This window comes from Vanessa atalanta, chromosome 1 (assembly GCF_905147765.1).
Source record: "Vanessa atalanta chromosome 1, ilVanAtal1.2, whole genome shotgun sequence".
In the NCBI taxonomy this organism is placed as follows: Eukaryota; Metazoa; Arthropoda; class Insecta; order Lepidoptera; family Nymphalidae; genus Vanessa; species Vanessa atalanta.
In genome coordinates, this window is record NC_061871.1 from 422,636 (window position 1) to 435,780 (window position 13,145).

A 13,145-nucleotide genomic window follows, 5' to 3' on the forward strand; every position below is an offset into this window, starting at 1 on the left:
CACTATTGTTGTGTTCCGGTTTGAAGGGTGACTGAGCTAGTGTAACTAGAGTTACAAATGACAAAACTTCTTAACTCCCAAAGGGTGGCATTGGTGATATCTGAGGAATGGTTATTATATCTTACGGCGTCAATGTCTTTGGGCGGTGGTTACCACTTAGCATCAGGTGGCCCACATGTCCGTCCACCTACATATTACATAATAACAATAAAATAATGACACGATCGTCTTCAATACGCTTGAGTGAAGCAAATGGAGCGACGAATGGATTAGCATCGGTCACAGGTTGACAGCGGTCATTGGAAAATTAATTAATTATCAAAAAATAAATTAGAAATTGAAATTATTTATTAGAAATTACAACCAAATAATGTACAAGCATGTATCACACCTTATGAACAATATTACAATTTGTACGTACAATTATCCTATGAGTACAAGCGCTTGAACTAGGCCGAGCCCGTGCCTCAGACGCTAGTCTCTTCGGATGACGTTATACAATAATTATATGAATATAAAGTTCCATACATACATAGGTAGTCTGATACGGACATATGTGAATAGAATAAGCGATTTAAAAATAGTTCAATATTTTTTTAGTTTGCTACGATGTCTTATTCATCTACCTGTACCTACTTTATATATAAATATATGTGTAAATAAGAAACACACTGTTAAAATTACTTCAAATTCTATTTGATATTTTTCCTTTTTTAGTACAGCATTAAATTCAGATTATAAACAAAACTTAAGTACAAATAATACAAGAACATATTCGGTTTCAGCAAACAAACAATTCCATTACAGTCAATGCATATATTTGGCTTTGCTTTAATCCTATAAAAACATCACCATTCGGGCTAGCGTTAAAAGTGTTGCCTTAAATCTGAACTTATAAATATTTTAGAAAATACGAAAAACTCTTAATATTTTTTGACATGATATACTACCGCGGTTTGAATTTGAGTATCGATATTTTGCCGTTTAAAGATTTCTACCGTTCTTTTTTCTCTTTTAAAATATTAATTTGCAACTAAATAGTATCTAACGGCCCCGAGAAGCCGCTGACATTTAAGCCTCGTCACTGTCACCAGCTAAATAAATACATTAACAGTCACACGTTAGAATCCCCAATTCGAAAACTTTTGAAAAAGTTCTTAAAACATGTAATAGATTATTTTAATGTTCACTAAGGAGTCAGAAAATGTTTGACATTAGGTAAGGAAGACGAAAGTTTGTTCGGAATACAAGCTTAGAAAGCGAAGAGATTGATGAATTGCTTTTAATCTCTAAGTAAAACTTTGCAGGTGTCTTCAGAGTTTATGTTAAGTTTACTTTTGATATACATAAACTAAAGTAATATGTGAGATTTGATTAATCTTGAAGTCGCTCATTCGCAGTAGGTGTATAATTTAGTTTGACAGTCTCATAATAAGCTATAAGGTGAATAAACCCGACGTCGTCGGTTCAAAATAGAAAATTGTATAAAATGATTTCATAATTCAAACACATTGACGTACATTAACATCAATATCGATGGGATATACCAAAAGCACGTGGTCCTAGCAATGTCACTACACAAAACAGTTGTACTAACTACATAGACGACGTTAAAGATCCTTTATTTATCTAAAACATGAAGTTAGCCATAACAAGTGAGATGAGATTGGATCATACAACAAAATGGCAAATCGTGGCAGAAACATTAACGCCATCACTTGCTAGAGTACGATTTTAAATAATAAAGCTCCTCGAGTTACGGCGCAACAACCACTTCGTTAAATACATTTAGATGTATATACCTACTGGCCAGTCGGATTTTTTTTTCGTATGAATTGGATCACTTGTGTGTTTAGGAATTGTTAATATTTCTTACAAGACCGAATCTTGGTGGCATATGACAGTCAACTACCTGACTTCTAATTAAAAAAAAAAAGCATTTTATATTTCGTTTTCTAGAAAGCGCTTATCTTCCTTTAAAAACTTTAATACGACTCCGAAGTAAACAAGGAAGATGTAGGACCAACAACAATTCAGCCAAACAATTTTACAAGTTAATTTTTTCCAAATTAGATTATCGTTTTTCTTGTCCCTAATTTGTATCGCTTATTTTATTTCCGATGTAAAATATTTTAATGAAAACAGAAGTTGAAATTGTCCGATTTATAAATGAAATGGAAAAATCGTCGAGAAGTCTTCAAAGGTTTTTAACGATTTCTTGGAGACATTGTTGCTATCGGCGTCATTCGCTGAGAGCTTTTTTTTTCACTAATCTAATATTTCCTTTATTGTCCTTGTATCCTTTGTTATGCAGATTTGTTCATTTACATGTTTTTGATCAATCTTTTAATAAATGTTCTCTCTTAAAAGTTTAATAGAAGAAATAAAATATGACTAATTTCACTTACAATTTTTACTGAGATGTTGTTAAAGCAAGCATCATCAATTTATTTTATTCATCGTCAGGGTCACTACAAGTCCGACAGACATATTGTATTCCAGTGTTATCATTCGTACGGTTATTGACGAACGATATTGCACAAAGAAAAAAAAGCGGTTTTCACCCTTATGTCACATACACATACAACTCATATTCCTATTTGATTAATATTTTAGATCCAATAACTGAAACCAATTTATACTATTAGACAGAGTTTTCGATGGCAGCCGCTCTAATTATATAACTAGCTAAATATTCTAGAACCAAATCCGTAGTTATTCCTTTTGCGTTTTATACACACGATAAAATTATTAGTATCAGTTATATATATTAACATGTTTGAAGTTGTAATCAAATGTTTAATATTGTTGTGATCCAGTATAAGTGAACCAGTGCAACTATAGGCACAAGGGACATAATATCTTAGCTCCCAAGTTTGGTGGGCATTGACGATGTAGGGAATGATAATTATTGCACCAATGTCTATACCGCCCAGTAGAGACCACTTACCATCAGCTGGTCCATTTGCTCGGCCACCTACCTATATCTTAATATAAAAAGCAATATTAATAGTAAGCTGACGTTACGTGTAACATTTAATTTACTTGTGACCTAGAACTGAAGTTGTTCCTGGTACCTTGAAACACACTCAAGCCATTGAGTGCCTTCTTAGGCTGGAACAACCGTGTAAACGTCATGCAGTATATAGTTGCAATCCCTTATCGTCCCAATATATTGAATAGGCAATCTGGCATTAGTCCAAGAGCTCTACATATCTTTTACTTTATAGGGATGCTTAAAATCGTTTTCCAAAAAAGAATATTACAGTGGAATATTTCAACGGTTGCTGGTTTTCTTCCTAGAGTTTGGTTTTACGTGATTTTATTTGTGATGTTGATATTTTAGATGTTGTAGAACTTCGGTTTTAGGATTTATTTAAAAAGAAGTCATAAAATGTATTCCGTTTGTAAAATTATTGTACGTCTACTGGCGCTGGTATCGGGATAGCTATTTACCAGTGCACCTATCTATTATAAATAGTATTTTCACAATGTGGACCGTTAGAATATTAACGGCCATACAAATATAGAGAACTTCTAATACTTGGTCAGATCAGGTTTACACTCATATTATACAATTAGCGATAAAATCCCTATCTTTGCTAAAAGAATAGGCACTGGATAAGCAATTAAAATCGTTTTATTTATTTATTATTTACTGGATATAAGGTAGGTAAGGGAAATAATATAAAACTTAAAGCATACAAAGGCACCCTCATCGTTTACAGTGATCTCTACCAGGCAATCTCTATTATTTTAATGCACCAAGGGAACGACGGGAATAGTGGGCACTAACAATTAAAAGATTAAACTTAAATAAAACATAATATAATCTTATAATATATGAATATGATAACATTTACGAATAATTGAATATTTAAATGAATACATTGCAATTCAGAAAATGTATGAATTCAGCTTAACTTATTTTTCAGATCCAAGGCGGCGACGTATAATGCTACCAAATTAACTATGTGATCGAGTAAATTGATTCACCACGATGTGTTCCTGGGTGGTGTCCGCCCTCATCATACTCTTCGCCATGGGTGAGTTAATATAATATGTAAATGTTTGATTGATTATATTAGTATGATATTATGAATGATTATATTCTATTAATGGTATAAGCGCACTAAAGAATATAATCTTTTCTATAGTGTCTTGCTTTTGGTGTGTTGCTGGTCTTAAAAGTTGAATTTTCTATCGCGGAGACCTTATAAATAGTTGATCTAATTATGAATTAGTATATCAAATGCACTATGAATATATAACTGATATTCTTACTTTATCAGAGTGAATATAAGAGTACCTTTAGCAATACTTTACTCTAAGTAAATTTTTTTCCTCTTACTTTTTCTCGGATCAGCTGTAATTATTAACCATTTTTGAAATTGATTTTAGACAAATTATAGCGTGTTTAAGAAACAAACCTTTCATTGTTTGTATCGTGTATAATTGAAAACGAAGGTATTCCTAGGGATGGTCGACGCCAATAGTATAACGTCAGTTACTTGTAAAACATTCAAGAGCGTTGCCAAAACTTGACAGTTCCTAACAGGGCGTTTATTTTATAAAATTTCCTTTGTTCTCCCGCGAACAAATAAAAATTTCTGGAATTCCAAACGATTTATCTCTTATAATTCACAAACCCCCGTGAACTCTATCACACAAAATAGAATAGTATTTTTTTTGTGAACAAATACGATAGACATTATAATAGCTAAATATATTCACATAAGTAGGGCAGGACCAGTTGAGGAAAAACGTGAATGGAATATGTGGATTGCGGTTTGAATAAAGCCAATATTTAATGAATGTGCAAAATTTGTGACAGTAATAAATTGTAACATGTTTGGCGATATAGGAAATCATGGTAAAAATAATCGTATTGTAGAATAATGTAGGCTTCTGATTAAAAATATCAGTTAAACACATGTATAAGTCAAAGTAAAAAATCTTTATTCAATGTAGAAGTGATCACACTTGCTTATTGATTGTCAAAATCTACCACTATTCGGAAATTAACACCTCGGACCTGAGAAGAACCAGCGAAAGAAACTCAATGGGATATTTTTTTTTTATAATTTCATTTTCACAAATATAGTTAGGTTCATGTACAATAATAATAAACACATTTTCGTTATTTATCATATAATAATATATCAATGGACATCATTGATTCGCAAATGATCGATGATCGTTTCAAGTGCAGTTGCATCTCTGCATGCAAATTCTTCCATGGATCGTTCAACAGATTATTTACACAATTATATTGTATTGTTGTAAAAATCTGTATTAATTTATATCAGTTTATTAGTATGATATCGATACACCCATTGACATTCATAAAGAAGGCTCTTCCTCTGATTTGGATGATAACATTTTTATAACATATATAATTCAATAAAAGTAATAATTTTATATTGCACGAAACGTACAAGATGTCGCCTATATTCACGCATAAGCTGAGTATTCGACATGTCAATAAGCGCCTTAACCTTTATAAATATCATAATACTTCAAAAGTAACTACGCGAACGTTGCGAGAAGCCCTCTGCATAATCTAACATAAGATCAGGTCGAGTATATGACTTTCTTTTAGGTATTTATATGAAGGGTATTTCGGTATCAACTTCGACCTGACATCCAATATTATGAATAATGTACTTGACTTGGTGGTTACTTGGTGATTACTTGGTACGTTGCTTTATGGTAGGACTAAGTACTAGCCCATCTGAGTAGGTACCACACAAATATCATAGAGTCTACCGTCAAACAGCGATATTTAGTATTTTTTTATCACGGTCGCGTGAGCCAGAATAACTACAGGAATAAGAGACGTAACTTATTAGTTCCCAAAGATATCCCGCCTTATTTGGTGTTTTAAAGTATAGTTCGTATTTCTTATCAGTTCACAGTTCACAGCACCAATATTTATTGGCGAAAGTGACTTCTAACCATCAGGAGGTCCATTCGTCAGTCCACCTACATTAATAATATAAAAAAGCCTCGAATATAATTTAAAGTATTCTTGTAAATATTCCTGAGTAATTAGAGTTTCTCTGCTAGAGGTGAAGGCTTGAAGTTTATCCCACTAGGCTGACCCAATGCAGATTGATATAGATTTATTCATGTTTTTCTTAGCGTAAAATCAATTACAGTGCTTAATCTTATGATATAATTAAGATTAATGTGTTCCCTCCAGGCTTACAAAAGTATTCTAAAATCAATAAATAAATATGTATTAAGTGAATTAGGATCTTAACTTTGTCACGACAAATTAATAAAGCTACATCCTAGGACTTCATCAATGATAATTACTTTAAAAGAGATATTTAATTACCACTTCAAGTGGTACCAACCACGTGAAGTGCTTCCAAATATATATGTTGACTAAAAAAAACTCCGTTATTTCTTTTATCAAATTATCCTCGTAATGTCATATTAACTTTTATTCTTTATTTCCCCCTGGTTAAATAAGGGTTCGGTCAAAAGTCGAAACGATTATAGACCCCTTAGTCATAACTGAACCCTTTATCAAAATATAGAACCCTTATAATATCAGTACGACGGTTGAAGAAGTCAATTTACTATTAGCATAGGAGTGTGTCCATCAATATGTATAAGAAAGTTGAAATTAATCCCGATAACCCTCATGGGTTCATGCGCTCCTGGTACTTCATTGAAATTCAGGATTATTAAACAAACATTTAATTTTGCTTCATATATTTTTATTTGCAAAAAATATTTTGCAAATAAAATGTATGTAATCGTATCAAAAGTGTAGTTTTCATAAATAAAACACATTTAAATGACATATAAATATGGACTTTATTTCAAAGGTAATAGGGCTTACTCTCAATACTTTGGCAGACCTATAAATGTATAGTATGTTTAATACAAGCGCCATATAGGCGCGGCGGGTGACTCCAATTTACATTTTAATTGGCGCCAGGACAGATGAAAAACCTGAAGAGAAAAAATGTTTGTATAAATAAATTTATATAAACAACAGCAATTTGGAGTCACTACAATTGTTTGGGAAATATTACCGAGTTACATTATATCGTACAATTGAAGTCATTGTAAGGGGTATTATTTTGACTAACGTTAATGGTTTTTTGGTTTGATTCTTAAGCGTCTGAAGCTATATAACATTGCTAAAGAAGGTATATTTTTTAAGTGGCTAAGGTATAGACTGATAAATGGTTAGCTTTGGCTAAAAACGATCTTTTACTTCACCAAATTCACCAACGTACCATCAATTTTAGGATCAAAGACTTTCCTCCCCATATGGCTATAATTATCCGGGCTGTCATCATTCCAAATGGAAAAATAGGAACACTAAGTATTGCTGTTTGGTGTACTTGATCCTACTAGCCATGTATCCGGTGGGATATTCCATGAAAAAAGTATAGAGAAATCCACTGATGTTTTTTTAATATTAGTTTTTTAGTAGATTTTAACACCAATACTCTTGATATGCGAATTTGTAAAAATGAAACCAAGAAATCCAAATCTCTAATTTTTAAAAATAACCGATCAACCAACTTCTATAAATGTTTACATACACTTTTTTTCTCGCTCTTAAACGTATTACGCGTTTCCCCATGTGAAGTGGGGGGTATGTGGGACTCGCCGGTGCCCAAGTCTGAGCCCTAGTACACCGGAATACACACTAAAAAACCAGCGGTACCCTCTCCGTCTTTTCAACAGGCGCCACAGGATCGCTTTGCGCATGCTACTGTGACGCACTGACGGTCAGCCTGTCTATGAGGCGGGTGGTGAAGATGCGCTTGTTGTGGTAGCGTTGTTTCCTCCTCCCCGGTTTTCTTCGGTGGATCGAGTCGGCAGCAGCGTCCACCTCCCACTCCCGTTCCGCTACCTCCTTGTGAGCTTCATGACGTTTTCGCGGAGCGCATATCCAACCAGCACGCCTCGCTACCGAGCATAGCGTTGATGACGCTCGGCAGCGAGTCGCAGCTCCGCCCAAAGTCGCCACTAGGGAATGCCTCTGGGGAATCCACACAGCAAACTCAATTAGGGTGTGGCACGTCATATCCACTGGGGCCCCACCTTCGTGGCAGGAGGATGTCACATTTCGCCGCGCTATCTCGTGAAGGTACTTACCGAAGCATCCGTGCCCGGTAAGTACCTGTGTCATTCTCAACGTAAACGGTTCCCCTTGACCCAGTGACTCAAATGGGGACGCACCGCCTCTATTGTCGCCAGGCCCGCCGTGGGTGACCCCAGATCGTCCTTCCATTGGACAATCAGGACTTGCTGGGCTACGGCACTGATCCGCCAGACCTTCGCCGACCTTAGCCGTTCCTCACCAAAGCCCGGAACCAGTACATCTCTGCGAGCACCTCCGCTTGGAGTTCCCAATTTGGATCATCCGCGAGAAGTGTCGCCGCATACTTACGTAACCTATTTAACCCCCTTTGAAGACAAATTTTTAAAACTACAATAACTGCTGAATTTTGCTCTTAACATGGCAATACAAATTTTCTTCCTTAATTTCACTCGCCTCGATGATGCATTTTCAAAAACGCTGCTACTACTTGCTACTGAAAATTTCTCTCCACAACACCCAAATAAGTTTTTATTATTACAATCCCAGTTGTAAGCTCAGGGCTTCAAGATATGTGGGCTAATCAAAGTCAAAAGTCAAAAATCTTTATTCAATATAGAAGTGTTTACACTTGCTTATTGATTGTCAAAAATCTACCACCGGTTCGAAATTTAGCACCTCGGACCTGAGAAGAACCGGCGAAAGAAACTCAGCGGGATATAAATATATATTTTTTTAACCATTTTCCATGTACAATGATAATTATATTTTAGTTATTTGAAACAGTTAACCACTGAATTAACATGCGGTCATCCAAAAGTGAAATGAGATGTGAGGTCTAGCAAATCAAAATTGTTTTCTTAATGTCTTATAGGTTGGCGGCAAATGGGCAATCTGATTGTAAGTTGTCATTTTTGGCCATATGTATTGGACAGTAAGAAATATTAATCATTCCTCATATCACCAATGCGCAACCAACCTTGGCACCGAAGATGTTATGTCTCTAGTGCCTGAAGTGAAACTAGCTCACTTATCCTTCAAACTAGAGCAAAATATTACAGAGTATTGCTGTTTGGCGATAGAGTATAATATGATGAGTTGGTGGTACTTACCCAGACGGGCTTGCACATATCCCTACCACCAAATATAACACGGAAAACGGAGACATTAAAGCTAATGTTAGGTATATAAATAGCAAGATTGTAACGATATTTACTCGTACAAGTTACACAAACCCTCATGAAATGTGTAATATTACGTTAATTTAAAAACAATTAGGTACTAAGCGAGAGGAATACAATTAAACACGAATGTATTGTGTTGTATTGTGTTGCGGAATAAAGCATTCTATAAACAATGAAATATGGCTTCATAAATACAAGGCTTCATAAATAAGGTTGGACGTTTCGAAGCGCTCATGACTTTGTTGTTCCCATTTTGTTTTTCGTTCCCACCATTATGAGGTTTAATAAACATTGTTTACGGACGACATTTTAGGTGATACTTTGAATGGAATTCATTAAATAGTTATTTGGTAGTCTTTTCCCGTTCAAATGTCCCTTTATCTTTTCTACGTTTGTTCAAAATCATACTTTTGATTTTGTATTGAGCTAACTCTTGTTTCGTATTTTCGAGATCCAAGCAAACACTTTTTGTTGATATAGACCATTGATTCTCTGATAGATTACAGTTTTAATAGGGACGTCAAATATATTATAGCAATATACGAATATATAATAACTTTATATCAAAATTACGTTTCAAAAAGTTTTATGAGCCTACTTAGAGTATTAATAAAGTATATTATGATTTGTTTACCTTAACCTATCCACATAAAAATTGTCTATGGGCCATTTTCAAACTCACGCTGTCATAAGTATTACCGATTTTATTTATGTATACTACAACTTTATACATATATACTGTTTCTTTGAAAACACACGCTAATAAATATTTTAAAAAAACGTCCATTTAATTTGTAAGTAATGTATTATTGTCCTATTAAAATACTAAACCTAAAAGTAAATAAATAAAAATAATTAATAAAAAAACAATAACATTAAAATTTTGTAATTCGGAGAAGGAGTTATTCCATAAACGGAAATTATATTAACGGAAATACGTTATAGAATAATTATAACTATATTGAATTATCTGAAAACAGGCGGTAAAGGCTTATTATTAGATAATTTGTGATTTTCATTTTATTGAAACTCGTCGTTCAAAAATATATCACACTAATTATACCGAGACGGTGATTTGATAGAAAATATTTTGCTTTTGTATTTATAAGAAAATCCAAAATGTAAAAATGTTTTGTAAATGTTGTACATCTAATAAATATTAATATCAAAGTATTTGTTATTCAAATTACTTTTAAAAGTTTCGTAACATAATATTTCTTGTTAATATTTTATTAAATTATTGTTTTTTTTTTTTCGTAGAATTGCTCTTTGAATAAGGAAGAACATTATCTGAATAACTTCGAAGATTGATAGCTACGATTTCTCAAAGTTTGTCAATTTGATATTAGATCGTGAGAGCCAAGAATTGAACCCTGATATTTATCTCTTGAATATTTTTGGTATGACGCCAAAAATTTACGTTTTGGCAACACTAGAATATTCGAAAGCATTAAGAAGTCCACAATTAAGATCGATTCAGACTCAACTCACCTTAATTTTACTCACAAACTCATTGTTACTACTCGATCTTACCCTTTACTAGGGCTCTCGACAGAATTATAAGCATTTTAGACTTTCCCACAAATATACATCCCGAGTTCATGCCTTATTCACGGTATTGGTATGACTTGTATTAAATTTCCCATTTTTTTAAATTAAAAAACAAAATGCTAAAAACTTTGAAATCGTAAATATTTAAGTGTTCAATAAGAATATGATGATTTATACAGTGACAGTGTGATTAAGTGGGAGTAGAGGTCAGATGTTAGGTAGCCTACGTAGTTTTCTATTTATACCCTAACGTGATAATCATCATGATAATCGGTTCAGTGATCAGGGCGTGAAAGCGATATTAGAGACCCAAAAAACAAGCTTGATAAAAGGTATATTTTTTATGTTCCCAAATACAAATGAGTAATGGAGCCCGGATTTAGGTTGGTTAATATTTTATATCAATTTCTCCGTTACTGTTATTTTATAAAGCCTTAATAACTTCAAACGGAGTTTTCATTAACCGATGTACTAAAAGATACAAAGTTGCTCGGTATCTTGTTTATATGCTAATGCATCGTGCGTATAAATTTATATAATGTTATCCGATTTTATATCATAAACTAGTGTCATAAGGAATACAATCCTGTGGCATATATGACTCTTTAGAAGCACAACGAGATTACATCTTTTTCTTTTTCTTTTCGAATTTAATTTCGAGATGTATCATGGCAGTTATTCAAAATTAAACTGAATGGATGGTTCCTGATCCAGGTTTGAGTTCAGTTTCAATAAAATCGTGGCACAGATCTTTATTTATGGCCATCAATTACATAAAATAACTTCGCAAACTTATGATTCAAAAGTGCTTGTAAGTGCCTTCTTGAATAACATTATATATATAATCACTATATTATATTCAAAATTTCCCTTACTTCTCCCTTGGAATTCAAAATATGCAACAATCCTTATCCTTTCTTAGTGAGCGACTACGTCACGACAATAGTAAATATGCCTAATTTCAAGACAAACGGACATATAATTTCGGAGTGATCGTGATGAGACAGGCAGGTTTTTTCGATTATATATCTAAATTAGTTACCTTTCTGAGTTCAATATCTAAGTTAGTGTTTATCTTTTATTTAACTTAACGATATCATATTCCATTAGCCCAATTACTAACTAATGGTGCAGCTCACGCAATAGCTTACTCGCGAAGTTTCCTTTGCCCAGTCCAATTACAGCAAAACATGGACTTTGTCTTCATCGCACAAATAAACTTGTAAAATTTTCCTCGGTATCGCTGGTAATTCTTAATTATAAAATAATTTTACTGATACGTTTCTTACACCTGAACTTTTTTTTAGGTACTCGATCACTTGAGATTAGGTTTACTTTATAAGTTAGCATTTTGAATCGTCATTTTGTACGATAAATTAAATGTGTTAAATTGAATTTTACTATAGATTAAAACGACAGCAAACGGCAATACGCCAAAAATATATCCTGCACGATTCCTGATTTATATTATTTTGATATCTTATATATTATATACAGATATATGCCAAAATAATATATAATATATCAACATACTATGCAAATTGGTGGAAAGATAAATTACAGTTTTTTTTTCCAGTTACCGGGTATACTCTAAATTTCAAATCAGTGGCAGCTTGACGTTTAATATACATATATCAACTTAAATAAATAATATTTTGTTATGATGTTTTGTGTCCTTTTTGAAATAATATTTCGTCCATCAGAATGTTGACCCTTCATTTGAATCGGATAAGTAAATTTTGTAAATTATAAGTAAGTAATATATTCAATATTACATACTACCTTCGTACTTCTATTTGAGGCCGAAACAGGCTCAATTTTCTTATCAGTCTGTATTCGGCGCTTGTATTGTAAATGATACTGCTGTGAACATTGCACATGTCTAAAGCTAATTGTGAACAAGCATCTGTGAGGTGAGAACCGACATTGTTCGTCGGAGACATTAGATAACATTGTCAGCTTGTACAACACGAGTATGGTATGAATTTGACAAATTTGATGTATATCGCAATCAATACAATCCAAATCCACATGCATTCGTTATGATAAGAATACTCTTGTTATTGGTCTACTACTTATTTTGGAAATTATATGAAGGATGGGAAATCGGGACGCCTAATAGTATGCAGTCACCGCCCATAGAGCCGCCGTAAGAAACATTAACCGTTCCTTACATCGCCTTTGCACGACCAACCTCTGAAGTTATGATGTTTTGTCTCTTCTACTTGTAGTTACACTGGCTCACTCCCCTTAAAACCAGAACACAACAATACTAAGTATTGTTGTTTGACGGTAGTACATCTGAAGATTGGGCGGTACTTGGTAAGGTCTTAACA

General features: G+C 33.5%; 1 protein-coding gene across 1 annotated transcript in view; it reads left to right on the plus strand.

The window, feature by feature from the left end:
* The first annotated feature begins 3,997 nt into the window (after positions 1-3,997).
* LOC125066862 (Down syndrome cell adhesion molecule-like protein Dscam2) overlaps positions 3,998-13,145 on the plus strand; it is a 196,075-nt gene continuing 186,927 nt past the window's right edge. Inside the window, 1 exon segment of the mRNA XM_047675163.1 lies at positions 3,998-4,046. Coding sequence (XP_047531119.1) covers positions 4,001-4,046 — 46 coding nt within the window. The 5' untranslated portion in view covers positions 3,998-4,000.